The sequence below is a fragment of the Dysidea avara genome, chromosome 5, assembly GCF_963678975.1.
Source record: "Dysidea avara chromosome 5, odDysAvar1.4, whole genome shotgun sequence".
In the NCBI taxonomy this organism is placed as follows: domain Eukaryota; kingdom Metazoa; phylum Porifera; class Demospongiae; order Dictyoceratida; family Dysideidae; genus Dysidea; species Dysidea avara.
In genome coordinates, this window is record NC_089276.1 from 39,096,344 (window position 1) to 39,124,200 (window position 27,857).

At 37.5% G+C, this 27,857-nt stretch overlaps 1 protein-coding gene, 1 long non-coding RNA gene and 1 pseudogene across 3 annotated transcripts; 2 read left to right on the forward strand and 1 right to left on the reverse strand.

Moving 5' to 3' along the window:
• The first annotated feature begins 992 nt into the window (after positions 1 to 992).
• On the forward strand, positions 993 to 2,658 carry LOC136256498 (zinc finger MYM-type protein 1-like; annotated as a pseudogene).
• A 755-nt stretch (positions 2,659 to 3,413) lies between these two features.
• Positions 3,414 to 5,560, forward strand: LOC136256334 (uncharacterized). Its single transcript, XR_010701454.1, has 3 exons — positions 3,414 to 3,804; positions 5,276 to 5,340; positions 5,388 to 5,560. It is a non-coding gene; the product is annotated as an uncharacterized lncRNA (long non-coding RNA).
• A 3,671-nt stretch (positions 5,561 to 9,231) lies between these two features.
• LOC136256746 (uncharacterized) lies at positions 9,232 to 19,270 on the reverse strand. 2 transcript variants are annotated; one of them, XM_066049764.1, is made up of 5 exons: positions 19,169 to 19,270; positions 17,213 to 17,260; positions 16,926 to 17,110; positions 9,710 to 10,186; positions 9,232 to 9,268 (listed from the first exon to the last, which is right to left on the reverse strand). In XM_066049764.1, exons 3-5 carry the CDS (start codon positions 16,926 to 16,928, stop codon positions 9,248 to 9,250), a joined length of 501 nt encoding a protein of 166 aa, XP_065905836.1. In that variant the 5' UTR covers positions 16,929 to 17,110; positions 17,213 to 17,260; positions 19,169 to 19,270; the 3' UTR covers positions 9,232 to 9,247. The 2 variants fall into 2 exon arrangements, with proteins under 2 accessions (XP_065905836.1, XP_065905837.1); XM_066049765.1 differs by lacking the exon at positions 17,213 to 17,260.
• Positions 19,271 to 27,857: the final 8,587 nt, after the last annotated feature.

Here is a 27,857-nt window from a genome sequence, read left to right on the forward strand (position 1 = left end):
AGCTAACAGCTGCAATGCAACAACTGACAGTCCACGTGAGAGTCGCACTGTACAACGTGAGTCTGACTCGTATCCTTTGGCACTATACAATGAGCGGGCAATTGAGACAGCAGGAAGCCAAGCTACTGAAGTGGACGCTGATTTGGTGACTGAAGAATTCGAGCTTGATTTTCCCAATGAGACCCATGAGAACAATTCAGATACTGAGTCTGAGGCACCTGGTTAGTTATGAACTTATGAATAAGCTAACTGCTGAATGGGTAATATAATTTTTATTATCATGTGAGTATCAAAATAACTGATGAATTATCTATTTTGCAGTTTATCCAATCACTGTGTCACAAAAGCTACCAATCTCTGGTCCACCATCTGACATAAGTTCAAGTCCAGATCACAGTCCTGTGCAACCAAGTCCATCAATGTTTCGCTACCCTACAAAAAAGATGGGAAAGCAAAATCGATCATTCAATCCAAAGTGGTTTACCACTCACAGCTGGTTGGAATATTCAGTGGAAAGAGATGCTGCCTTCTGCTTTGCTTGTCGTCACTTTAATGCCAAAGGAGGAAAAAATGAAGATGTATTCACAAAAGATGGCTTCAGTGATTGGAAACATGCACCTGGTAAGAGCAAGGCTGGAATTTTAGAAGGTCATGCAAAATGTCTGACCCACACTTTAGCCATGCAGTCATGGAATGATTATAATAAAAATAAAAAGCTTGGGAAATTAATCTGCAATCACTTTGATTCAACTAGAAATAGACAAATTTATAACAATAGGCATTACTTAAAAAGTGTTGCAGAAACACTGCTCCTGACTGGCCGCCTTGAGATTGCCCTTCGGGGGCATGATGAATCTGAAAGCTCACTTAACAAAGGTAATTTTCTTGAAATATTTTCTATAATTGCCAAACACAATCCAATCGTCCAAGAGTGCATTGATAAAGGACCAAAAATGCCACTTACTTATCCCCAGACATTCTGAATTCAATATTGAAGATAATGGGCAAAATGATCAGAGATAGAATCTCTGCTGAAGTGCGTCTGTCTGGCTTTTTCTCATTGATGGCTGATGAGACAAAAGATGTCAGTAAACAAGAACAGCTATCTATAGTTGTGAGATATGTAGATAGAGAGGGAATTATCAATGAAAGATTCCTTACATTTGTTCAGGCTGCAAGTATTAATGCTGAGAGCTTATCTACATATATTATACAGGCTTTGGAAGAGCATAAGATAGATCCATCTATGATGGTGTCACAAGGATATGATGGTGCATCTGTAATGAGCGGGCACTGCACTGGTGTGCAGAAGCGAATTAAGGACAGATATCCTAGTGCCATATACATTCACTGTTATGCACACTTACTTAATCTTGTGCTTGTGGACTGTTCAAAAAAAGTTCAGCTAGCTCATGATTTTTTTTGCCTCCTTGAGTCTTTGTACGTTTTTATGTCTGCATCAAAAGCACATACAACCTTTGTAGCAACACAGAAAAGATTGCATCCAGATAAGCCTATATACACGTGAGTTGCAAAGACTAAGTGATACACGTTGGGCATGTAGACATGGTGCTGTAAATGCTATTTGTTGCACGTTTGACTCATTGATTTCAACACTCGAAGAAATTACAGAGGGGTCTGACCGAACAAAAGCTGTTGAAGCCAATGGTTTGCTTTTACAGATTAAAGATTTTAAATTTTTGATATCTTTGATTATTTTTGATCGAGTTTTAATTTGTACAAAAAGCCTGTCTGATAGTATGCAAAGCACACAGATTGATTTGAGTAAAGCTGCAAATTTAGTTGCAGCTACTGAATCTACCTTGCAGCATTTCCTCACAGATACTGAATGGGAAAAGTTGTTTACTTATGCAAAATCAGTAGCCGAAGCTAACAGCATTGATATCAATGATCCAGTGCAGCCACACAGACAGAGAAAAACACCTCGTCATTTTGATGATGGAATTGTGTACCAATCAATAGGAACTAGAGATACACTGTCAACTAGTCAAAATTACAAGGTTGTTCTGTATTTTTCTGTTTTAGATTCTCTCTTACTGGAACTCAGGGATCAGTTTAGTGACAAAAACATCAAACTCATGAAGGCAATCTCCTCAAGCAACCCACAATCAAATACATTTTTGGATGCATCCACCCTGAAGCCTCTTGCTATTGGGTATAACTTAGACTATGACAGCTTGTCTATGGAGGCTACTTTAGCAAAAAAAACCTTAGCTAACTATGAACTGGAAAATGTTCGTGATGTTTTTCTGGAATTGCTTCCATTGAAGAGTGCATTTCCAACTTTGATTAAGGCTGTTCAAATATCCATGACCATGGTGGTCAGCACTGCTCACTGCGAAAGGTCCTTCTCTGCTCTTAAGAGAATTAAAACATACTTGAGGGCATCTATGGGTGAGGAAAGGTTGAAGAACCTTAGTATTCTTGCCATTGAGAAGAAGCTTGCAAGTGAACTCTCTCTTGATGATGTTGTTGATTGCTTTGCTTCTATAGACAAAAACACAAGGATTGTATTAAAATAACTACTGCATGTATAATACATTCAGCTATAGTTGGTTGTATTTTTATAAAATTAGCACAAGTTCATGAAGGCAGTTCTAAAATTAGCTACACACATGTATATGTCAGTGCACTTTAACTCACTTCTTGTTTTGATTTATTTCAGCTATAGTTACTATGATAGTCTACATCGAGGAATCTTAGTCATTCACCCGACCCCTGTATACATGCAGTGTACACTACACTATAGCTGCTGTAAGCATGAATTCATTTACTGTATTGTAAACTATTGTATATTTACTATAAACTAATAATACTATAATAGTGACTAGCATGATAGGTCACAAAATTAATTAATGCATTTTAGACATTTTTGTAGCTGTTACATAGATCACATACTTTGTAAACGTTATTGAATAGTATTGATGCCACTACAAATATCTCAATTATACTAGCTAAATTATCTACATACTCTGCACTCCAAAATTCTATCCCAAGTGAGTGATTTTTAATGCAAATTGCATCTGAGAGCACCTAAAATCTCAAAATTTTCTGGGGGGGGGGGGGGGGCATGCCCCAGACCTCCCTAGATAGCTCATGCTTCGCATTTCGCTGAGTGTGCTTCGCACACTGTAAAGAGCTACACAAGTTACTAATAGATTCAGATTTGACAGGTTAGCCCTGGTAAGCATAAAGGGCTGGCTACGCCACTGTCACCTATGGTAAAAGTAGTGAAAATTTTAATCCAAGTCCCGTCTGTCCAGCTGGTTCACAGCATTTCAGCTACCCTTGTTAGGCGCAATCTGTGAATTTGCGCAGTTTATAAATTTCGCTGCGCATTTTGTGAATTCATAAAATGCGCAACAATTTATAAATTGCGCAGGTATCGTGCTGCCATATGGCAAGGCGAGATGCAACACGTACAGCCTGTTGTATCGGTTGCCGACCTACTGTCGTTCCAAGTGTTGGATCACGAGATTTCCTCATGGCAGTGTATGCGAGGTGTGAATTTCACTATGAGTTTGTGAGGTACGTCAAAAGAGGGTCACTGAGAGCCGGCTATTCGAAAGGTTCTGTAGAAGAAAATATCTTGGTCCAATCACACCTCCAAAAAGCAAAACAAAACAGTAACGGAGGAGAAGGTGCAGAAGATCATGTTTGATATCAGACCGTTTTGAATGGAGTGGAAAGAAGTGATGTTCTAATTAGCCCTGCCTTTCATTACTACAACAAAGAAGTTTGTTTTGTTAAACTACCCAGAGCTGAAGTTGGAACAAACGAAGGGTATGAAACTTTGTGCCAGCCCTTCACAAAATTTTGTAATTACAGAATGAGAATGACCATCATTTAGTTGCAACAGTTGAGAAATTTTATGACATAGTAGAGCCGCGTGTGCATTCAACTGAAAATGGGCATGTAGACTACAAGAAAATACTTGCAGAGATATGGAAGTATAGTGAATTATGTATGCTATCATATTCTCAAGCATCACAAAATTTATAACCACTAGTCATATGTTGTGGAGATGTGTGATACCAATACTCTGTACTGAACAAGTAGTCCGGTTCCCAAGTTTGTAATAATGCCAAGTTGTGAAGGGCAAGTCAGGCTGGATTTTAGCTGATATTTTTGTAAGAGACCAAACCTTTGTGGTCCCCATCGACCTATCAATTTATGGAGCCCACCTATCAATTTTCTGATATATTAGTTTGCAAAAAGATTGCGACACTCTAATAGACAGTCATTTGTTCTAATGAGTGATATCTGCAATGACGTTTTTTGACGTTGCGATTACAAAATTTGATGTCATAATTGACAAAATGGCCGTGTTAGTGTGGGGGCTTTAGAAACTTTGGTGCACAGTATTCGAAATGAATGTTGTCTGTATATTTTACAAATGGAACCACGAGATAATAAAGGTAAGAAGTAGTACATGTACTGTGACAGTGCAAAATGAGCTCCAACAAGGAAAGCAGACCAAAAAATTTAAAATCGCACCCAAATAGGCTTATTTGAATTGCCTTATATACTATAAGCCTCACCTTCACCCTTATTCGAATTTATAACCGCTATCATAGGGAAACACCATCTCGCCCAATGCCTCCATGTACAAAGTCCCCACACTACAGCGGCCATTTTGTTTTGTGACATCACAGATAATGCACGCTACGTCAAGATACGTAATTGCGGGTATCACTCATAGAGCAGTCAGTAAGTGATCTCAGAAGGAATCTGTAGGGGCATGCCTCCAGATCCCCTAGTAAGACCATGTGTGTATTTTGTACATGGTACTCAGCTTTACAACTACCTGGAACAGACCCCCTGCTACGGGCTTGATTTCTTCACTGTTCAACGTTGCTTGGTACCTTAATTTGGCATACTGCAGTACATATAATGAGAACATCATGGACCTACTTGAGTCTTCCTTTATGTATCTTTGCTGACAGTGGAAGGTGTTGATTTGTGGTAGCTAGCACCATGCATGTAATGGCTTCCTTCAAAAATTATAATTATGCACCTATTATTTGCTTCAGCAATCAGTTCGATATACATCATCACATTGTATCATTTGTACCATTAAGTAAACATGTACGTGTTTGTTCATGTTGTGGTAAAATGTATCTATATTAGCTTAAATAACTTCTTGATGAATAGTTGGATTTCTTGGTGAACCAGCAGATTTCTTTTCATCGTCTGTTGTATTATACCGATGAGTTATGATGTGTCACATGCATTATAATGTTTGTTTATTTAGAATCATTGGATGACTATTGTCAATCTTGTAGAATAATTAGTTTGGATGATGATACAACTGACATGGTGAGGCGGTCTAGTTATGCATACAAATTAATGTATGGATTCCATAGGTCAGGTGCAATAGTTGCTCATGGGGGTACCATGAACGGTGTTTAGGAAGACATGTGGTTATAGCCAGGCAAGATGAAAATGGATACAACTTTTCTGGGTCTTGCTGTTCATCAAATGGATTTGTAACTCATGTATTAGAGCATACTAAGTTATATGTGTAACACAGCATACCTGATTCCAAGCACTATAATATGTTGGCACTAATAACTGTATCACACAGAGGTGACATTATATTATGTAGCTAACCACGTGTTGTGTTACATCTGGATGCATGGGATAATGTGAGAGTGAAACTAACTACGTGTACCATTTAAGGCTGGACATTAAAGATATGATGTTGGACCTGAGTTACAATGTACCAAACCTTATGTGCTGATATGCATTTCATTACTGGTGCAGCATGTGCAGTGTTTGCATGTGCTGGACAACTGCTATAGGAGAAGTAAAACATGCAGACTGGACTGTGCCCATATCAGCTGATCAAAACGAATGGCTTAGCCTACCACAAATGCTGTAGTATACGCAGCGAAACACTGAAAGAGAAAGACAGTGCACCTTATCCAGGCCAGCTGCAGAGTACGCAAAGGAACCTTGGAGGGAGAGATAGTCGGGTAGAATGCGTCTGTATCCATGTCCCTTCAGCTAGTAAAAGGGGGGAAAGAAGCCTGTCATTCCTCCCTGTGATACGTACTTGAAGCGGCCAAGAACGTAACGGCGGTACCCAATTCATAAAATGCGCAGCTCTTACGGTAGTTCACAAACTGCGCAACAATTTATAAATTGTTGCGCATTTTATGAATTCACAAAATGCGCAGCGCAATTTATAAACTGCGCAAATTCACAGATTGCGCCTAACACCCTGATACGCGGCGCGTACATACGTATCTAACGTCGTCTTTTTTTACTAGACGATATGAATACGCGAACGTCTATACCCTTCGTCTAAAAGCGTATCTGTCGTAATGGTACCACTCCTTTAGACGAGGCTCGTATCGTGCCTCGTATCACGCGACGTCTACAGTCGTATAGTGTTAATAGATTATTCATTGTTCGCCATATAAGGGTACAACGATTATTGTTAATTATAGAATAGAGGTCAACTGATGGTACAACCATTAATTTTGCACAATTAAAATCGTTAAGTAGGTTCAATCTTTCTATCATCGCGGACTCGCGAAGGTGGCTACATGTTGCTGTCCCGTGACAGTGAAAGTAGCTAGCTACATGTGTCGGCTTGTTCAGCTATAAACTGTAAATATCCCTTGCTCATTGCCTGCAATGGTTTAAGAGCAGTTAATATAAGTAACACATTGATCTTTTATTACCTGACTGAATCGAGCACCACACAAACAATTTTTTTGTTGTTCATAGCATAGTACAACTTCACCTGTATGCATTAAAATAGTAATTATGTAGCATATGTCGAATAGTACAAAATAGTTCAAGTGCATTAACTTTATGCATACTGTTTTGTCCATTATTGTTGCATTGTACTATACTTATAGGAAATGGACCAGTGTGCAGTTGCTGACAGAGAACATAGAAGAAACGAAGCACAATAACATGTGACAGAAGAATGACCCTGTGAAACTGAACTTTATTACAACTGAGACATGACCTGGATCAAATTTTACCTGTGCCAGAGCAATGATTTCTTTTCTTCAGACTGATGGACTGCCCTTACCACCACCCCAGTACTGGCTAGAATTACCAACTACTGAACAAATCACTTGAGAGTGCCACATTCATGGTAACCCATTACCAAAAAGTGTAATGTATTTTTGGTCATTTGTCCCTTTCTAATAGAACAGTCGTGAGTACTATTAGAGTATATTACAGATAAGCAGCTAATGCCATAGTATTGACATTATACTAGCATAGTTAGATGTTTTTGGAACATTTTACCTTTAAAAGTTGTGCTGGGCTACCACTTCATCATCATTTAAGTATTTGTATTTTGATTAAGTGTATTGTTTTGTTGCTGGTACATTATTGTGTGTAAATTTGTGTTGTAGTACATAAAGTATTTTGTATATTGAGTGGACTCCCTGTTTTAATATAAAATTAAAACAACAAATATTATTAATTGTTTATATCATGTAAGTAGGTGGTATTTGGTATATGTATTAAAATGCATGAAAAAATATCCACGAGTGTTGTATCCTACATTATAGGTGTACATGCTGTACACTTTATGTTATTAGTGAACACAGCTGAATAAAGTATACAGCCAGGCTGATAGGAGGCTTGGAACAATTGGACTGGGCTCTTGATGTACCTAATTATGTGGCTATATAAGCTGGTGTCACTGTACATTCTATCAAGCCACATGTCTATGTAAATAGACATGACAACTTACTGTATGTCACAAAATATTCTTGACCATTAAATTTTACAGTTGTGAAATATCCAATGAAGTGACTAGAAATGACTTCATTCTATAAATGTGACCGGCTCTGTAAAAACAGGTATTATAGCCTTTTCAAAGTCCCAAGTTTGCAAGTTTGGTCTTTTCGTATATACCTCTTAGACATAAATAATCTATGTACTTGAAACTACATCAAGAAATAGTTGTAAACATGAGCTACAATGAGACCAAATCTCAAATAGATACCTAGCAATTAAGTTATGGATTGCCAAGTTGACACAATTGGAAAGGAAAGGCTATAAGATCTGTTTTCGCAGAGCCAGTCACGAATATGATCATGTAGTTGTACCTATAATGGCATAACTATTAGCAATGATCTATTTCCTGTTTATGCTGCAACATTATAGGGAACCTATACACTTCCCAAAGTTTGTCATGGCAGTTATTGATAACTGTAACCACAATCACATCTTATACCTGTAGTTATAGGCATACATGTCTTTAATGGTCACACTGCAGTTAACTATAACTCTATTATAAGACCTACGGAGCCCCAAATCCCACCAAACACCCTCACCAAGTGCTACATCATTATTGTTTATGTGTGCAAAATCTCTTACAAAGAGAATGTACAAGCACAGATATATGAATCAACAAAAAATTATGTGATTAATTGATTTTCATTTAGCTTTGCATGCTTTAAACTTGAACAGGTGATGAGGTCATTGGGTAGATTGTTCCAGATCTTTACACTTGATGGAAAGATGAGTTAAGATACGAGTCTGTTCTTGTGTTTGGTTGTATAGCAGCCTGATTGAGTGACCTCATAAACAGTAGTTGATTGGGGCAGGTATATGAGTATGGTATCAGTCAGTGCATCTATTAATTGGTGCATGATCTTAAACATTGTGATCACATTGAGCTGGTGTCCGTAGTGAGCCAGAGGTGGCCAATTCAACGTTTGTAACATATTTGTGACACTTGCATATGAAGAATAATTATTATACACAGACCTCGCACAGCATCTTTGAACTGATTCAATAGCTATACCATAATGTTAGTAACTTTTGTAACTACATGCACATATGGATTTTATGTTACATATGCAAAGTGATTTCAGATTGAGTGTGTCATTGACAGAAGAAGTAGTTTAGGTGGGAGTGGGCTAGCAATTCGCTTTCCTTGAAATATTACATATTATATAAACATCTAGGCTGAAGTTCAGTGGAACTTGAAATCCCTCTCTGAATCTGCCACTGTGGAACTTTAGTTTTCACAACTTAAATTACATGCAATTACATCAAGTACATAAACTTATAGAGCTCAATTGTCAATTCCATGAAGTTTCATATAAATTTTGTACCAGCATCTCAGTCAATTCCAATTGTAATACTGAATATCTGTCCCCATTATATATCCTCTCTAGAAGAGTTATTTACATTGGCAGAGACATCCTTGACTCAACAAATAAGTATTCATTGTCATCTACCGCTATAGCTGCATTCTGGCCATCTGAAGGAAGCCACATAAACGAGATTAATAACAGTATTGACAAAGGTAGTAATTAAAAATGCTACACTCTAATGTCATAGAAGATCCTGTATGCTATGGAACATGTTCATGCAATGGATGGATGTTATCCAGAAAGTTTTTTAAATGAAATATTTACTGGGCTTTAAAAATGATTGCATTGTGTAGATTCCTATATTAGCCAAATATGTACATCATAAAATCATTTATAATCATGAAACTGTCTTTGTAGCATGTCCAATTCCCATCAAGTTTTGTATAATAGCATATATTATAAATTTGTAAAAGAATTATTATTAAATTAGATATACTTGTTATATGGTGGTATACATTAATATATGGTTCTTAATGCAGTGCTTTTTGTATGCATTTTCCTGTACGTGTGCCACCCTCTGCTACCTTATTGCGTCAAAAGCTTCTTACACGATGAAGGGATGCATTCATTTCATACTTCAGTTTTTCATTCTCCAATTCCAGATGTTCAGCTTTTTCTCTGAAACGTCGTGCTGTAAGTATAGCCATCTCACGATCTTCAACAGCATTTTGAACATAATGTTTTACAGCCACTTCAGCTTTCGTCTTTTGTGATGCATCTTGAATTCCAGAACCTTTAATGGTAACTGATGTATCATTTGATAGTGGACCAAGAATTGGTAATAATATGGAACTTAGCTCCTCACTCACACCAGTGTCAGGTTGAAGCGTTACTGTTTGTGGATGACTACTAGCTACAGCTACACTGAAACTATCATGATTAGCAGTAACTGTTGTCATATCTGAATCAGTTTCTGAATCTGACCAGTGTTGCTGCATTCTTTGTCTTGCACGTTCTCTAAATGCAGCCTTCTCCAACTTTGAAATTTCCTCAACATCACTGGGAGTTAAGGTAGGGTTGATGTGCTGTGGGTTAAAAATATGGATGACTAAAGAGATAACAGTTACTATGTATTTATTATGGTTTTACATCAAACAGTGTGGCAGGTAGTACTGTTTAAGTAGGAATCGCCCCAAAAGTGGCATGCACCACTAAAAATGCTCCCTTTGCAAATACATCTTATGCACCTATCAAAATTAAGTCCCACTACCCCCTCCTGGGCATACATGGGGGAATAGTGGGGATTTGATCTTATTTGACCTTAAAATTTGCCCCACTAGTGGGGGATTTGACCGTTCAATTTACTAACTATGCGCTTCCTGTAAGAATAACCTGTTGGGAATTTGATGACTCGTTGTGCCCCACAGGTGCGGAATTTGAAATTTGAGAAAGTCAAATCCCCACCTATCCCCACCATTGCCCGGGAGGGGGTGGTGGGGGATAATATTGATAAGTGCATTACTGCGTGTGATGAAAGCCATCTTTATGGAATAATATTAGTCTGTCTAACTCCAAATACAGCATTAAAAACAAGATTCTTACAGGCTGCCAGATAAAGAACTTGGGTTGCATGCCTGCCTGCCAGACAACAGTCACAAGGTTAGAGGCCAAACAAAGAAGCACATTTATACCATTCTACACCACAACAACAAACCCACCAGTGGGATGTACCTTTTGGGCAGTCGAGTGCAAACACCACACCTCATAAAAATCTATGTATTAGAATGGCATGATGACTGTACCACTCATAATATGTGACCTGATCTTGGAAAACCTACCTTTTTGGCACACTGGTCAATTTTCTGTTTTATAGCTTAAATGAGGTACTGGGTGCTTATCTATCTTGTGTTAAAATTTCAGCTTAATATCTTTAAGCATTCCTGAGATATAGCCAATTTTCTGTCCTGTACATTACAAACTAACTTTTATGGTAATGCATTGAGTTCTGTGAGTGATTACGGATGACTAATGGTGACAAATCACTTTGTTTACCAATAATTCCATTCTTACCATCTAAAATACTTTAAAAGACATTTCTGATAGATTAATGAAGTATTCTTGGTACTTTTCTGCAATTAAATGCCATGTATCACTGTCTAAGACTAAGTTTTTGCCATTCCAGCAGCTGACAAATCACCTAATTTGTAAGTTATTTGTTATCCAACGCATGTGAAATTACTACATGGTCTGATATTATCATCCATATCTCCTAGGAAAAAGAAGCCATGGGTGTGAAACTTCACAGCAAGAAGGTTTAATAGTTGCTTTATCCAAATGTGCAAAAAAAAGAATTTTAAAAAAAGTGTCGAAAGTTTCATTTGAGTTTTCCCAAAAAGTTTGCTTGTGCCCAAAAGGTAGGTTTTCCAAGATCTGGTCACATATTTGAAAAAAAGCAATCAGCCTAGTACTAATAGAACAGTTACATGTGTACCGTATATCAATTATCACACAGGGTGGAAACGTTTTGTGGATGCGATAAATGCCAGGGCTTATTTGCTGGAAAACTTTCGCAGTGTTTATTTTTTTAAATTCCTTGTTACTCAGCTATCCAAGTGTATGTTTTGTGGTAAAATTTGTGGTTTGCACACAACCTGTGAAAGTTGCAAAATGCTATAATAAAGAAGTCAACAAAATAATTAGTATATTAAAATTGTTAATTTAAAAATGAAGTAGGGATCCAAAGAATAAAAAGTTCATATACAACAGATGAATGATGGTATTACAGCATAGCTCTGTGAAACGCTTCAATGTCAATGTAGAGATTTTCTCACAGAGCTATGCTGCAATGCTTCTTCATTTCATTACTTTTTGGATCTCTATACTTTATTTTGAAATTTACAATTCATAATATACTAGATAGCTATTGCCTTACACAGACACACCTCATTACTTATAAAACAAGGCTGGTCAAAGTCAGACACACAGCTGCACTCCTGACAGTGAGATCTGCACAAGGCATGGTGAAAGTCAGACACAAGACTGCACACTTGACAATAAGATATGCACAAGGCATGGTCAAAGTCAGACACAAAACTGCACACCTGACAGTAAGACCTACACAAGCATGGTCAAATTCAGAACAAAACTTCACACCTGAGAGTATAAGACCCACACAAGGCATGGTCAAAGTCAGACACAAAACTGTACACCTGACAGTAAGACCCACACAAGGCATGGTCAAAGTCAGACACAAAACTTCACACCTGACAGTAAGACCCGCACAAGGCATGGTCAAAGTCAGACACAAAACTTCACACCTGACAGTAAGACCCGCACAAGGCATGGTCAAAGTCAGACACAAAACTTCACACCTGACAGTAAGACCCGCACAAGGCATGGTCAAAGTCAGACACAAAACTTCACACCTGACAGTAAGACCCGCACAAGGCATGGTAAAAGTCAGACACAAAACTTCACACCTGACAGTAAGACCCGCACAAGGCATGGTCAAAGTCAGACACAAAACTTCACACCTGACAGTAAGACCCACACAAGGCATGGTCAAAGTCAGACACAAAACTGCACACCTGACAGTAAGACCCGCACAAGGCATGGTCAAAGTCAGACACAAAACTGCACACCTGACAGTAAGGCCCGCACAAGACATGGTCAAAGTCAGACACAAAACTTCACACCCGACGGTCAAAGTCAGACATACTGTACAGTAAAACTGCACACCTGATGTCCTTATAAAATCCGTACTGAGCAAATTACAGGTCACATTTAGACACAGGTACTATATGCATCTACAGCAGGATCGTTGGTTGAAGTAGAAGAAAATGCTTTTATAGATAGTGTTTACTATAATTATTATTCAGCCCAAATCTACCTTGCATTTCTCATATCAAGATCAGAGTTATATGGATCCATTTTCAGTATTTTGGTAGGTGATAATTAAATGCAACATTACTTAACACCTATAAAATTGTAATCTTTAAAAAGGGAGTAATGAAAAGTTCTGTACATGGTAGTACAGGCAATCTTCAATACATTGAGTTTGCAAATACTGGTCACATGTATAGCAGCGGAAAGACAGTGATTTGGCATTAGTTTGTATAGATTTTCTTTACTCATGTAGCTATTTGCTAATTGTCGGTCCACCACACTGTTATTGTTTTGGGTAGCCATAACCTCACATGGACCTACTGGTCATGGTACGGTTTATTGGAGTGAAAGAGTGCGGTTATTTTACTCTAACTTGTTCTTGCTTATAAGCGGTCTGCATACATATAACTGTTATGTATAGCTACGTACGTATAGTGATATGACAAGTAAATTATAAAGTAATTTCATAAGTCTGTGATATTGTGGGATCACCCTTATAAAACCTTCAAAGATAGTTCCAGATATGATCTATGAGTTGACTTGTGTGCCTGTTTCAACAACCTGTCATTCTAATCAACCCATGAGACTTGTCACTTGTCTGCTGTGTGAAGTCATGGTACACCAGAAACATTAATTAGCTAGTGATAAGTTGATGCAACATTTAATTGTATTCATCAAATGATCTCCTATGGTAATGGTATAGTGGAAATTCTAGTCCACACCTGTAATTCACAGGTTGCATGGATCACATCTTTTGTCTCTTACAATTTTTAGCCATATTGCACAAGTAAAGCTAATCTGTTATGATCATGTTGCTACTGTATATGCCTGTCCATCAGTTCAGAAGCTCATATGAGCAGGGAAACATAAAAGGCACAACCTATACAAATGTCAGTAATCACATACATAGATAGTAACATCACATTGAAACTTCTGGACAAAAAGTATACATGCACTTCACTCTAGGTTTATTCAAGAATAAGCCATCTGTTTTAACAATTCAATTAACAATTCATTTGCAATGATTGTGGTGAGTGTAGGCTGGTGGTAGGCAGTCTTCTTGAAATAACTTTGTAGTGTATGTAAAAGGCTGGGCCTGCAAGCATATAGTATAGCAGAGCAAACATCACCCCACACTCTTATTGAATAAATTGAACATCAGCTAGCTGTGCTCAAATGTGAGTTGTCAAGTTAAACTGCTCTTATTTTGTTTGTTCATATAGGAATACTGCAGAACTACTACTGTTGATCATTCTTTGTGGAATACTTATGTTGATACTAACTATTAATTTATGTAAAATTATTGGTACATGTTACAATTGGTTGAGGAGGTGTAATGAAGAGGAGAATGATGGTAATGATTTCATTGACTTTGAACGCTAGACTACTGTGACTGAAAACAATGATTTCATTAACTGTGACTGCATGTTTGATTAGCTATAGTTATGTCTCTTTTATGTCTGTAATGATTGTCCAGTTAGACACTGGAGGGCTAACATAGAAGACAAAATCTGTATGAGGTGATATTTTGAACTATACGCAGTGTTGCAATACAACAGCAATCATTATTCTATGTGGAGGGTTGAAGTCTTAATCCTGTGTACAACAGAATAGAGGGCAAAATATTCATTTGTAACAGGTGACATCTTGATATTGATAGACTTCTGTTGGCTGTGACTTCACTTGTATAGCCAGCCAAGTGCTCTGCATTCATTAATGTGGCGGACAAAGTGGTTTTTGTTGATCATGCTATAAAAAGTGACCTAAGTTAGGTGTGAATGTGACAGATATGCCACCTCAAATTATTGGTAATCTTATGAATAGGTGAATATATTTTAGGTATTTCATCATTCACCATACAACCACCATACAACCATTCACAGTAAAACAAACTAGTGAAGGCCACTACTAATTTCTGCCACAACACTAACTATTTTTGTGTAGTGACATTCACCACTTAGTGATGTTCACTACTCTTTTGTAGTGACCCTCACTACATAGAAGTGAAAAAATAGTGAGTATTGTGGCAGACATTAGTAAAAGTTTGCCAGAATAAAAACTAACTAGTGACCTTCATTAGTTAGTTTTACTGTGTCAAATTTTATTAAACTTTTCCAATATTCATGTATACACATGCATGCATCATATCCAAATGGACACTTATGCAATTGTGAAAATGTTGCCTAACAGAGCCACCATCCCTCCTACATTCTCTGGTAGAGCTACAAAGTTACCATCACCCTTTTCATATGCACACTTTAAACCTACCAGGTTAACGCATTCATATGACCACCATAACCAGCTGCAAGTTGGACTGGGGTTGAACCCTGAAGTCATAACCAAGTTCAACCCTACAAAGTAGTAGGGTTGAACTCGGGTTAACTCAGTTTATGGCTTCAAAAATAGGTTGCGGTTTTAGGTGAATACATAAAGTGTTTAGAAGACAATTATCACTTAGTGAATGCAATCACCTGATGATTTCTCTTGTGAACAGAAAGTAGTGGGTAGACTATATGGATTACTCTATAGTTACCTGGGTTGAACTCACTTTTGAGTGCCCATGTGAAAATGGTATAAGGTATGAACATGAAAAGCAACAAGCTCAGTAACTATACAGAGGTTAAGAGCACACCTCGAATAGGCTTTGCCTTCTGTGTTCACCCTCCAGTTCCCAACTGGTAAGGTAGATAATAGCTAATAACAAAATCACAGTGTGACAGTGTGGCACAGTGTGGCTAGCTAGCTACTTTAGATCAGCACAGTAGTTCAACTTACTAGCTAGCTGGTAACGGGAACTCTTCAATTTAGTGCCTTGCTTACTTGGGAGTTCTCTTTACCATTTGGGCTACTGTTACTCTCCTAGTGATCTGAACTCCCCTTTCAGAGTAAAATAATTTACTATCCATAGTTGCTGTTACTCCCCACTTTTAACAGTGTGCAGTTGTATAGTTACTGCATCGAAAAATTATGTGGACAACCACTGTGTAGGGATATCAAATATCCTACCGTAAATCAGGAAATGTTCGTCATTAAAAATTCTACGCTAAATATTTTCGTCCTGTCATAATTGACAAAAAAGATGGGGTACCTAATTATAGGCTTAGGTTTAATAGCTAATTTATCAAGTTAAAAATAGTTCGTTGTCTTAATTTTTGTTGATACAGCCAACAACGTTGATCATGAAATTTTCCAGATTTGCGGTATAGGATGAATGGTACTGGAAAGCTTATACCTTATAGTATAATAACAAAAAATTGGTGGTATTAAAAAAGGTGAAAACCCATCATTGAAAAATTGGTAAAATTTGGTGAATGGATACTCCACTTTAAATATTCCTCTTACAGTAGGTACGCATTATGTGATCAAACGTGCAATACAAATGCACTACGTACTACTATAGCAAGACCATGTTGCGCCATTGCATTGGTCCTGAAATATTTGCAAACCAATACCACTGAGACTCAACCAGAGATTATTACCCTTTATTACTCAAACGCCAATACATTGCCATAAACGCGTATTACACAAGTTATTTTTGTGGTGGCTTTTGTTTAGAGTGGGTGTATTTAGGCCACTCCAAGAAAGTTCCTTGTTTCTCATTGACCTCAGAAATACATGCAGGCGGGTGGTCCATTGTCCATTAGATATTTCCACTTATTTTTGAAATTCATAACTAACTTACAGGTAAGAACACAGTAGAAATGTTTAAACTACTAGCTAAATGGGCTTTCTGAATGCTAAACTAGTTACTACTATGCAATCACAGAATAAATAATGAATAAAATGTTTAGTTGGCAGCAATAATGAATGACCACGAGGGAAGAGATCTGCATGCAGGTGGGAAATGGGAAACAATGAATTTTCTTGGGGTGGCCTTATGGTGCTCTGACTTCCAACACATAAGTTCCTAGGCATCTGAAACTTAGCATAAAAACTCACCATGAACAGTTCTAACTTTTAAAGAAATCTTTATCAGTCGGCGTCATCCATTTTTCTGTCACCATTCACGACGCTATCTTTGCCATAGAATGTCCAAATTTGGGCAAAATGTATCAAGTTTTGCACATGATAACCACAAAAATTTGTTTCCACTTCTATCAGCGATGACAATGAGATACAGTGAACTATGCAAACAGAGAGGGTCGATTATTGATAGTCTTCCAAGATAAGTTAAGTACAATGAAAGAACAGTAGAGATGTTGTGATGTATTACAGATAACGCTTACACTCATTGTTGAAGATGACAATATCAATCACAAGTGAGGAGCTATTACCTGCACAATCGGATACAAGACCCATTATACTTTGAACATTCGTAATGACTTTTATAAAATGTCATTAAATTTTAGAAATACAATCATTTGCAAAATACAGACAAAATAAATAAAATCGAGCTACATGGGGCCAAGAAGAAAAATGGTTTTACCTAAATTTATAGGGCCCCATCTACAGACATACCGAGAATACTGAAAATACTACTTTTCAAGTGGGGACTACTGGCAATACGATACCAAAAGTATTGATATCACCAATGCGATACAGTGAGTATCGATACTCAATGCCAAAAGGGTTAATACTGATACAGGTAGCTCACACGATGAATTAGTAAGATTTCATTGTAAATGGAAAGTAACTGCTATTTGAACCTCTTTAGATAGCACTTTTACACTTGATCAAAGCACTGTTAGCAAAAAAAAAGATGCGTTGACTTCTATTCCAGTAGGTTTAGAGCCAACGTCGTTTCAATACTTTGCAAGAAAGTTCTGCCATACATCATATTAGCTCTTAGCACCTGTTGTAGTTAGGGCTGGGCGATACTAGGATTTCTGATTCGATTTAATATATTTGATACTCTCATCAGCCGAACAAAAGATCATAGGATGGGACTGCTTGGTCTGGAGAAAGGCTTTAATGAGAGATCAGTTCACGTGTATGGGTGGTGAACCCATGCATACTGCATTAAGGGAAAAGGACAGACAATACATCTGGGCGTGTGCCCCAACTATCAATTATTACGATAAGCGAAGTACTTTTATGCTTCATTTTCTACTATATTCAGCCCATTGCACAGCTACAGACGAAGAACAATATGAAAGCCTATTATTTTGCTGTCACCCTTAGACATAAGAAAACAATTGTTGTGTAGCTTAAAATCGCTAACCCCAGCAATGAAACTACACACCTAAAAGTAACCATTGGTGAATGCCTTCTGCCTGACAATAATACATTGTTCATAGTATCCTGAATAAACTACAAATCTTTGAAAAATTACTTAAGTAATGCACACGATGAAACTAAGATTCCACAATAACCTGGCCAGCATGTGGACAAAACCCAATACCAAGTATTATAAGAGCTTGGTGACAGAGCCAGGGAGAAATTTTACTTAAATGTCTCGGATATTGAAATGCCTACCATATAAGGTTGTATTACAGATGAGTTGCCTCTTTAAGGCGTGGCCGTTTTACCATAAATTTTCCACATACTTTCTGAGCTCGCTAAGTAAAAAAATGTATTACGGCTAATGGAGAAAATGAACATTTCGGTTAATTTTAGCAAGGTTCGAGATATAACATGTCCACTGTGTAAGGTTAAGGCCGAACAAGGAGGTAATTTTCCTTCAATCTCTCGAGTTTTTGGAAAGCGATAAACTCGCTGAAAACATTCTTTGTAAGACTTTGCTACTAAGAATAACAGACTGGATGATTGTAACTCACCTTGTGCCTTTGCAGAATCAAAAATGTTTGTTTAAAATGGGTTTTTTGTTAACTTCTTGACAAACATTGTAGTCATACGTAAAACGGAAACTACTAGTTTGCTCGAGTTTCACAAGGTACAACCCCTAAAGACAACCCATCTATAGCTTTGCCACTTAAACCCTGTAAGAGGGAGTACAAAGGCGATGTACACTGTGACCCCAAGGTACACCCACTGCCGTGACTAGCATTATAGATTAACGTTGGTGCAAAATCGGTCCCTATAAAAGTCATGGTAGTCTCGTGCCCAGACCGCTTTCCCCCCTTTTTATTTGGATAGGGAAAAGTTTTTATCCTTCCCAAGGGGAAAAGACTGTGACTGGTCTAAGCACGAGACTAAGCAAACACGCAGTGTGACGTGCTTCAAGCTAAGTAAAAATGGCAAGTGTGACCGTAAACTAGTCTACATGTATAAGTATAACAAACCTCCCTTTCCTTCTCTTCGTCCTTGTCAAACAATTGTATCCATACTGAACTGGTGGTCATGAATAATTTATGTAGCAATTGCCGATATTCGTGTTTATTTTTGACAGACTTTCGAATATTTTATCTTTTTTTCTCGGTTAGCGTGTGTTCAAAAGTTGCGTTCAGTTCTTTAACGATTAAAAACCAACCGAAAACTAGGACACAGAAGTCTCAAAGTATGAATATATGTGACTGGATTTGCGAAAAGGTACCTTTTTCACACACAAAATTTGACCCATTTTGTGAACTTTAAAGCTTCATAACTTTTTGATCATGGCATATACATGCTTGCAATTTTCACTGTATGTAGCTACAGTATCTGGCTACAATTTGATACTAAGAGCAAGTTAATCAGTACAAGGAGTCGAGTGTTACATCATTTTGTTTGCTGGTATGTCAAATGTGTGGAAAAGGTACCTTTTCGCAAATCCGGTCACATATACTGTTTGTGATATTTATACCATAGTTACACCTATAACTAACATTTTAGTTACAATATTGCTTGTGCGTGTTAATGCCTATGTATAAACCATTGGCGTTTTTTCTAATTTCGAAAACCAAGTGTAAACAGCTTCTAATCGTCTTGACTTAGACTTAGTAAAGCTCAAAATAGTGCAACAAAACATATTGTACCTATACGAAGTTTTTAAACTGACCAGCTTCTGCAAAGCAGGTTGCTTTTTCGCGTTATCAGTACTTTTCCTCAATAGTAATGCGCGTTAAAAATTTTTTTAACGATGACCATCAATTTTTGGTAATGCTTAGAGTAGGCCAGCTCGACATTTGATGTTAACAGAGGACAAGTGGATGACCAATACGATAATCTCATAAGCACACTACAGGTGGAAATGAAATTGATTTACACCTGCTTTATATGAAAAACAACACATAACACTCCAAATTTTTTTTGTACATACCTAATCCAAGATTTTTCAGTAGCTACACACAAAATTCCTTGAAGATGATCAACGCTGCATGTGTAGGCACAACTTTAAGTACAGCAGTCTAAAATCGTCCCTTTGTGGAACCAACATCATAGAACACATTTACCTGTAGGAAGACATTCAAGATTGCAGTCAACTGTTTATTTCATCTGCGTCATGATTGGATGCCAATGTAAACCCTTCTTTGCTAGGAAATATTTCAACTCATAAATTTACGTCTATTTTTACTTAAGTAATATGTAACGTACAACAACTGATCCACGCTGGCTCATGCCAATGCACGACAGTTACGGTGTTCTGTCATCACACTGACCAGCGACTGCCCGGCGTGGAGTATCTCGTTTTGTATATCTGGCGTAACTACTACGCAACTACACAGCAACTCTTCCACTGTGTCATGGTTTCGATACCTTAGAAAGCAATTGACACATGTAGAGCTTACGTCGAGCCTCATGTTCATGCGGCTTTCAAAATCTTCCGCTGCTATCTCGTGATCACGTGCGTTTACTATACAATCCGGGCGTATTCGGTGACCACATCTTCACTAGTCCACCAGGAGAACAAGCTACGTGGCGGGAATGAATCGAGGAAGGTAACTTGACTTTACTGCTATGCTTGGTGATTACCTATACATACTAACACAGGTTTGCTGATTTCACCACCATCCTTTCCGGCATCTCGTGTAGGCTAGGTGTGCTAGTTTCGAGGCTAGTTTCAATATTGAGGAGAGAAAGAATAAATGAGATAAGTCCATGCAGCGTAATTCTTTTTGTACAGATCAGGCTTTACAGGCTCCTTGAGCCTTCTTTACCTGTAAGACAAATACTAATACTAGTAATATATTACAATGCGTAATTCATACTGCCTGTATTTATGCCGTCTATATTTTGGTCTTTACCTATGCACAGACAACTGAAATGAGACCATGCACAAGACTCGATACTGAGCATTGGAAATAGGTTTGTCACAGGTCCATTTTCTCTCAATGCAGGGACTTTTTGAATTAGTTGTTTTAATGCTGATTAAAGACAGAGTTCATATAGGTTGTATTGGAGCACTATTTTTGCTGTGTTTTGAGACCTAGGTCTCTTGCAACCACAGTCAGATCATCATAGTATAAGAGGCTACAGAAAGGTGTGTGTTTGTGTGTACGTGTACGTGTACAGCCGAATAAAAAAAAGTGAACACAGTTAAGTTGTTGACCATTCACTACAGTTCTGAACCATGAAAATATTTTGCGAGCATGTCATACACGGACAAGCTGTGTGTATGTCTGAATGCTAGCTATAAACAGTTGTACAAAGTAGTGATGTACCGATAAGAGATTTTGCTGATTATCTGATTAGCCGATATTGAAAATCATATAATGGCCAATACCGATAACTGATCGAATGTTTATGTTTACCAAAATTTCACACATAATATTATTTTGTAAAATTGCCATTTTTAAACTTCATTTTTGTGTTACTTTTATGAAAACAATACCATCAGGGTCAGTAAAATTAATCAGCTAAATAATTTACTAATAATTACTGATACTGATATTGCTGAAATGTGGCCAATAAACCAATTCCCGATTATTTACCGATTAATCAGTGCATCACTAGTACAAAGTAAAAATTTGATGTTTTGAATCAGCACGCTATTTACAATTATTTCATGAATTGTTGGAAATTGACAGATTGTAGTAAAATTCTGTAAGTAATATTGATGATACTCAGTCTTGTCTTGTTATCTAGATCTGACAGAATGAGATTGGAAGTTTACTGAGTCTAGAGGGAATGTTAGTTCAAGTAAAGTGACAGAGGATGTATTCTGGGTTACATTCAACAGCATCCAGCAACAATGGTATGGTTAAACAGAATAATATATAGTTGTGAGGTGTTTGTAAACTATGGCAGCCAGAACAAGAAAGGATAGATGGATAGTTGATGAGCAATTCTAATTCAGAATTTAAAGATCATTGTGGTAAGTATATCTCTGTTACAACATTAATTTTATTTTCACATGTAGCCTGAGGACAGAATGAGACCCTTTATGTGTAGAGTTGCTAGCTATTGCTATTGTTGCAAGGTGCGCATAGCTTTAGGCTAGTGTTGTTTCAATTATCTAAGGACCTAGTTATTGCAGTGGTAAGGGATGATCGATGTCAGGTGCTTGAATGAACTTTAATCCAGTAATGTTGGCCTGGCTGGTATTAGGCCTAAACACAGCTGAATAGCTATAGTAAATATATTGCGTACATAGGAATGTCACCAGTACTTTTATATAGGAGGGATTTTCTGTTACTAATGAGATCCACGCACAGGTCTGCAACTTCTATGAAGAATTAATACTGAATGTAATTCCTTTATCATTTTTAACCTAAACTATATTCACCTCTCTTCTGTTAATAAAATGAAAATTTTTATTGCCATATATAGAATTGCCGTAGCACATGAAAACCTTCATGTATTTGTGCTTAATGATCTTGTTTATTAACAACTAACAATAATTTATTATGCTGACAAGCAAGTGAATTACATATCAACATTAGTCATCAGTCTTATGGTCAGCTAAATCTTCTGTAAACTATAAAGTTTACTTAAGCATCTTAATGTTTGTGAGACTACATGTGTCTTATAATACATTTACTTCTCCACAGATCATCCCTAGTTGATTGAAGATTGAGGCAAAGTGATCGATGTACTTTGAGGTACGAACATTCTAACCATGTTTATATTGGTTTAAAGTATTTATACCACTTTTATTTTCTTCAATTGATTATAGCATACTCTGAAATTACTTACTAAGGGTAGTTGCTAGAATGGGTTTGGACCGTTGCTGTCTTTGAACCTGAGTGTGAATGGCTATATGCTTAGTAAGATATATTTCAAACTAGAGCTACCATAATGATGGTAACTTACATATCACCCCATTTTGGTGTAAAATACAGGTGGTATACAAAGACCTTAGATATAATTATGCACTGGTATATAACTACATGCACATGCAGTATTACTACACTCTTTCTTTCTCCACAGATCATCCTTAGTAGGTTTTAGATGTTTCTATGAGGCGTACTTTTAGTAAAGTATGTTCTACCATGTTTTATCAGTTTAAAGTCTTTGTACCATTATACTACTGTACTTCCAAATTACTTACTAAACGTAGTTGCTAGAACGGGTTTGGACCATTGCTGTCTTTGAACCTGTGAATGGCTATATGCTTAGTAAGAAATATTCTAAATTACAGCTACCACAATGATGGTAACGTATCACCACATTTTGTTGTAAAATACAGGTGGTATACAAAGACTTTAATATAATTATGCAAGTAGTATCAATCTGGTATATAACTACATGTACATGCAGTATTACTACACTCTTTCTTTCTCCACAGATCGTCCTTAGTAAGTTTTAGATGTTTCTATGGGGCGTACTTTTAATAAGGTATGTTCTACCATGTTTTATCAGTTTAAAGTTTTTGTACCAGTTTTTAATACTGCAGTACTTCCAAATTACTTACTAAACGTAGTTGCTAGAATGGGTTTGGACCATTGCTGTCTTTGAACCTGTGAATGGCTATATGCTTAGTAAGAAATATTCTAAATTACAGCTACCACAATGATGGTAACTTATCACCACATTTTGTTGTAAAATACAGGTGGTATACAAAGACTTTAGATATAATTATGCAAGTGGTATCAATCTGGTATATAACTACATGCACATGCAGTATTACTACACTCTTTCTTTCTCCACAGATCATCCTTAGTAGGTTTTAGATATTTCTATGCGGTGCACTTGTAATAAGGTATGTTCTACCATGTTTTTATCAGTTTAAAGTTTTTGTACGATTATATGTGACTGAATTTGACAAAACAAGGCTTCCACACACATCCACTTTTATGACTTTGAAGCACCATACCTCAATGTAGGAGTATGCCATTAGTTTCAAATTTTGACCTGTTATTTTACAATCCTATGGAAGAATTGTGTGAAAGTTTAGGTCAGTAGTCAAGTTACAGTTGGTTAAAACAGAAAATTGGATGTGTGTGGAAGCCTTGTGTTGTCAAATTCGGTCGCATATACACTTTCTAATACTGTACTTCCAAATTAATTACTAAGCGTAGTTGCTAGAACGGGATTGGACCATTGTTGTCTTTGAACCTGTGAATGGCTATAAGCTTAGTAAGAAATATTCTATAAGCTACAGCTATCATGATAATGGTAACTTACGGGCAAAGATTTTTGGCATTTATACATTTATAGCATGCACTGATTTGTTATTGCTACAATAATATGTACATTATGTTACTACATTTTTCTTTCTTTGCAGATCGAGTTGGTTGGAGATGTTTGGATGGATAAACCATATCTGTGATGTTTCTTTCCTCTTGTGTTATTTCGCCTTTTTTCTAAAGATTTTAGGCTGCTCACATGCATTCTTTCAGCCTCAGGGATGTCAGTGGAGATTTTGAGAGCTACTGAGATGCACTGAAGCATACCAGCAACTCCACAGTCACTATGCATGGTATGCAGAAGCTTAGGCTTGCATGGGTTCAAATGTGCCGGCATAACACTGAAGCAGAGTTCTATGCCGTCATAATCGGTGGGTATAATTATTAAACAATGAGCTTAATTTCTTGAAAATAGGTCGACACTCCTTAATAGAGCGTAGGGTACGTATCAGCGTTGAAACCGGTTCACATTTTTCCCGGGTCTGACCTGGATTGGATCACGTGCGAAGCAAATTAATTGGTTGGGACGATGCAGAAGTGTATAAACGCGTCATAGTCAAGCGAAGATGCAACCCAGCTTCTTTCGTGAGCTACGTCCACTAATCAGATGACTGCAGCCATACGTTAAATCACGCCCATTTGTCTGTATAGGTATGGAAGAATCTACTAAGCCACGCCTACTAATCGTCGTATGAGACATGGTCTAGCTTTGCATCAGGCCAGCTTTTTCGTGAGCCACGTCCACTCTTTAGGAATTCGTTATAAAGGTGTGCTATAGGTATGCTAAAGCCACAACTTGCAGGAAACGTGTTTTGCCATCTGGAAACTTACGTGGAACCATTCTGGATATCTGCTTAGTTTTTATATTTCTACTCTCGTACATGCGTACGCGTAACGCACTAGTTGACCACTCAAAGCGTAGCCATCAATTTTAATTAATCCAGGTCAGCGGTCAGTAACCCGGTTTCAATGCTGGTACGTATAGAAGCTATGCTCATAAGATAAACATTTGTTCAGTCTTAAATTAGCTATTGCTGAAAATGCGTAGTTTTAGTAGTTATGAATGTGAAAATTGATGTTGCTGCAGCGGGCATGTTTATGCATTGTGGACTGGCGTAGTCGGACATGATCAGCCTATCCGAAAGGTATCCATGCGTATAACGGATTAGAAGCCTTATTGGAGCATCATGTGGTCATAGCAGACAATTTATGGGCAAGGGTAGATAGCCTCGTAGGGTTTCATTGTTCTAGACGCTTCAGTCTTCAGTGAATATAATGTGCTTGCAAGGATTCTCACTTAATACGTGATCGTCTCAAGCAATTATCTCGTCTAGCTTGTCTTCAAGCCGTCTATAGCGATTAGAGATGCGTCTCGTCTATTTAGTCTCAAGGCACCTAAAATGCTGTGGTTGTCTGTGAGTTATGATTAAGTGAGCGCTTGTAAATTATTTCCCATATTGTTGCTGTGAAAATCAAATTTCTAGCTTTTTCATAAGTGCACTCCTAAATTATTCATCACACAAGACCGAAGAAACATTTGGATTCCACTCTTTCATAATTACAATGGATAACAGGGATTCTATAACATGGAGTTTGAGGAACGTGCAAACGGGTCTGGTTTCTTTGCTCAGCTGGTTACATTTCTACAGACCAGTTTTACCATTGTTGACACAAAACAGATGCTTCCAAGCAATACTGGGTTGGTATAAACAGTGGACCCGGGGACCCGCAGGGACCCAACTTTTCGCGAACATTACATGCTGAGACTTGCTGAGACTCAGCATGTAGTATTGCACTGCCAATCCACTTTTCTTCGTCACACCGAGTGCCTAACACGATAGAAATTATAAGCTCCTCTGAAAAAGAGTCTATTACATCAAGTTTAGAAACTGTGAGCAAGCAAAACAGCATCTAGCGATCACTGTAAGTCACCAGCAACTCAATAAGCACTGAGAGTTCATGTGTCATGTGATGCACAAAATCAAAGCCTTGTAAGAATTTAAAGCCCTCGATTAATACCCCGGGTGTGAAGAAGTGGTCTATGCAAGCAGTACATGACACATGAAATCTCAGTGCTTGTTGAGCTGCTGGTAACTTGCCGCGATCGCTTGAAGATGTTTTGCTTGCTCACAGTTTCTAAACTTGATGTAATAGACTCTTTTTCAGTGGTGCTTATAATTTCTGTCACATTAGGTACTCAGTGTGATGAAGAAAAAGTGGATTGGCTGTGCAAGACTACATGTTGAGATATGCAAAGATATCTAGTACAAATATAGAGTGTATAAACATTGTAAAGTATAAAAATTCCATGAAAAGTTGGGTTCCTGCGGGTCCCCTGGTCCCAGGTACTCGGTCCCCAGGTCCACTGTTTATACCAACCCTTCACCTGACTGCTAAGTTTACTCTAGAGTTTATGGAGGGAGTACTTACTCTTGCTGCTTTTACTATTAAAACATTTGGCTAACTTGGTTGGGTGTGTACACACTTAAATACTCCCAAAATAATTACAGCAACTGAGAGCACATGCTGTTAATAAATATAATTAACACTTACGTCTTCTGTGCTGGATTTCACCCTTTTTATAGGTGGGATATTTTCAGAATTTATAACTTTCCTCTTCTTACACCAAACTGTACCACTGCATTTTGGTCTCCCGCACGTCTTAATACATGGCTTTACCTTCATCGATGTTGCCAGCATTGATAAAGACAGTCCATGTTGAAATTGAAATAATAGGAGTGTCTAAAGTATAGCATTGTGGTACTGGTTTTTTTAGGTTCATATGCTTATTGAGCACACATGATGCATATACTTGTGGTAGACAACTGTTTGTTAAGTGCATGTGATGAAGTAAATGTTAAGATATTTGGGAGCAGCAAAACAAACTAAAAACATCCAAGTACACGTGACACGTTGTCTACCACCTAACTCACTGCCATCACCTTTTAGTTATCAAGACAGACTATTAGAATAAGTCGGCTATTCAAAAAGCTAGCAGAACAATGTGGATGCAAATACTGCTCTACTAACAGAAACTCTGGGCAAGGTAATGCATAAGAACGTATTAAACATACAAAAAGCTCCTCTGAAAATGATAACTACACGCACCTTATGACCAGACTGGTGTCTACAATTTTCATATGGAAAAAATCCATGTGTGCATTCAAAGGAAGTTGGACGCGCATTAAGCGCTACTTAAATATATTGCTCTTAATTGCATTCTTTGCACTAGTATTTCACGTGATCCTCAATAGTCACAATACTAAACTGAAAAACGATGGGGTTCATTAGATAATCAGATCATCCTTCAATTAGGCTTCAAGGCTATGTACTTTGTTTTCATAAAGCACTCAAGATTTTGGGTGAAATTAATAAATTGCAATTTAATCCATACAATTTTCACCAGACTTGTCACGTACGTTTTTCTATAATAAAACAATGACCCTTCGCTGCATTACACTGAGGTCACTGCATTACCCTGCTC

Excerpts from the sequence above, each read along its gene's own strand:
- LOC136256746 (XM_066049765.1), bottom strand. Across the intron at positions 9,269-9,709 it reads TGAATGCATCCCTTCATCGT|ATGGCCAGAATGCAGCTATA; the intron begins GTAAGAAGCTTT and ends GGCTTCCTTCAG.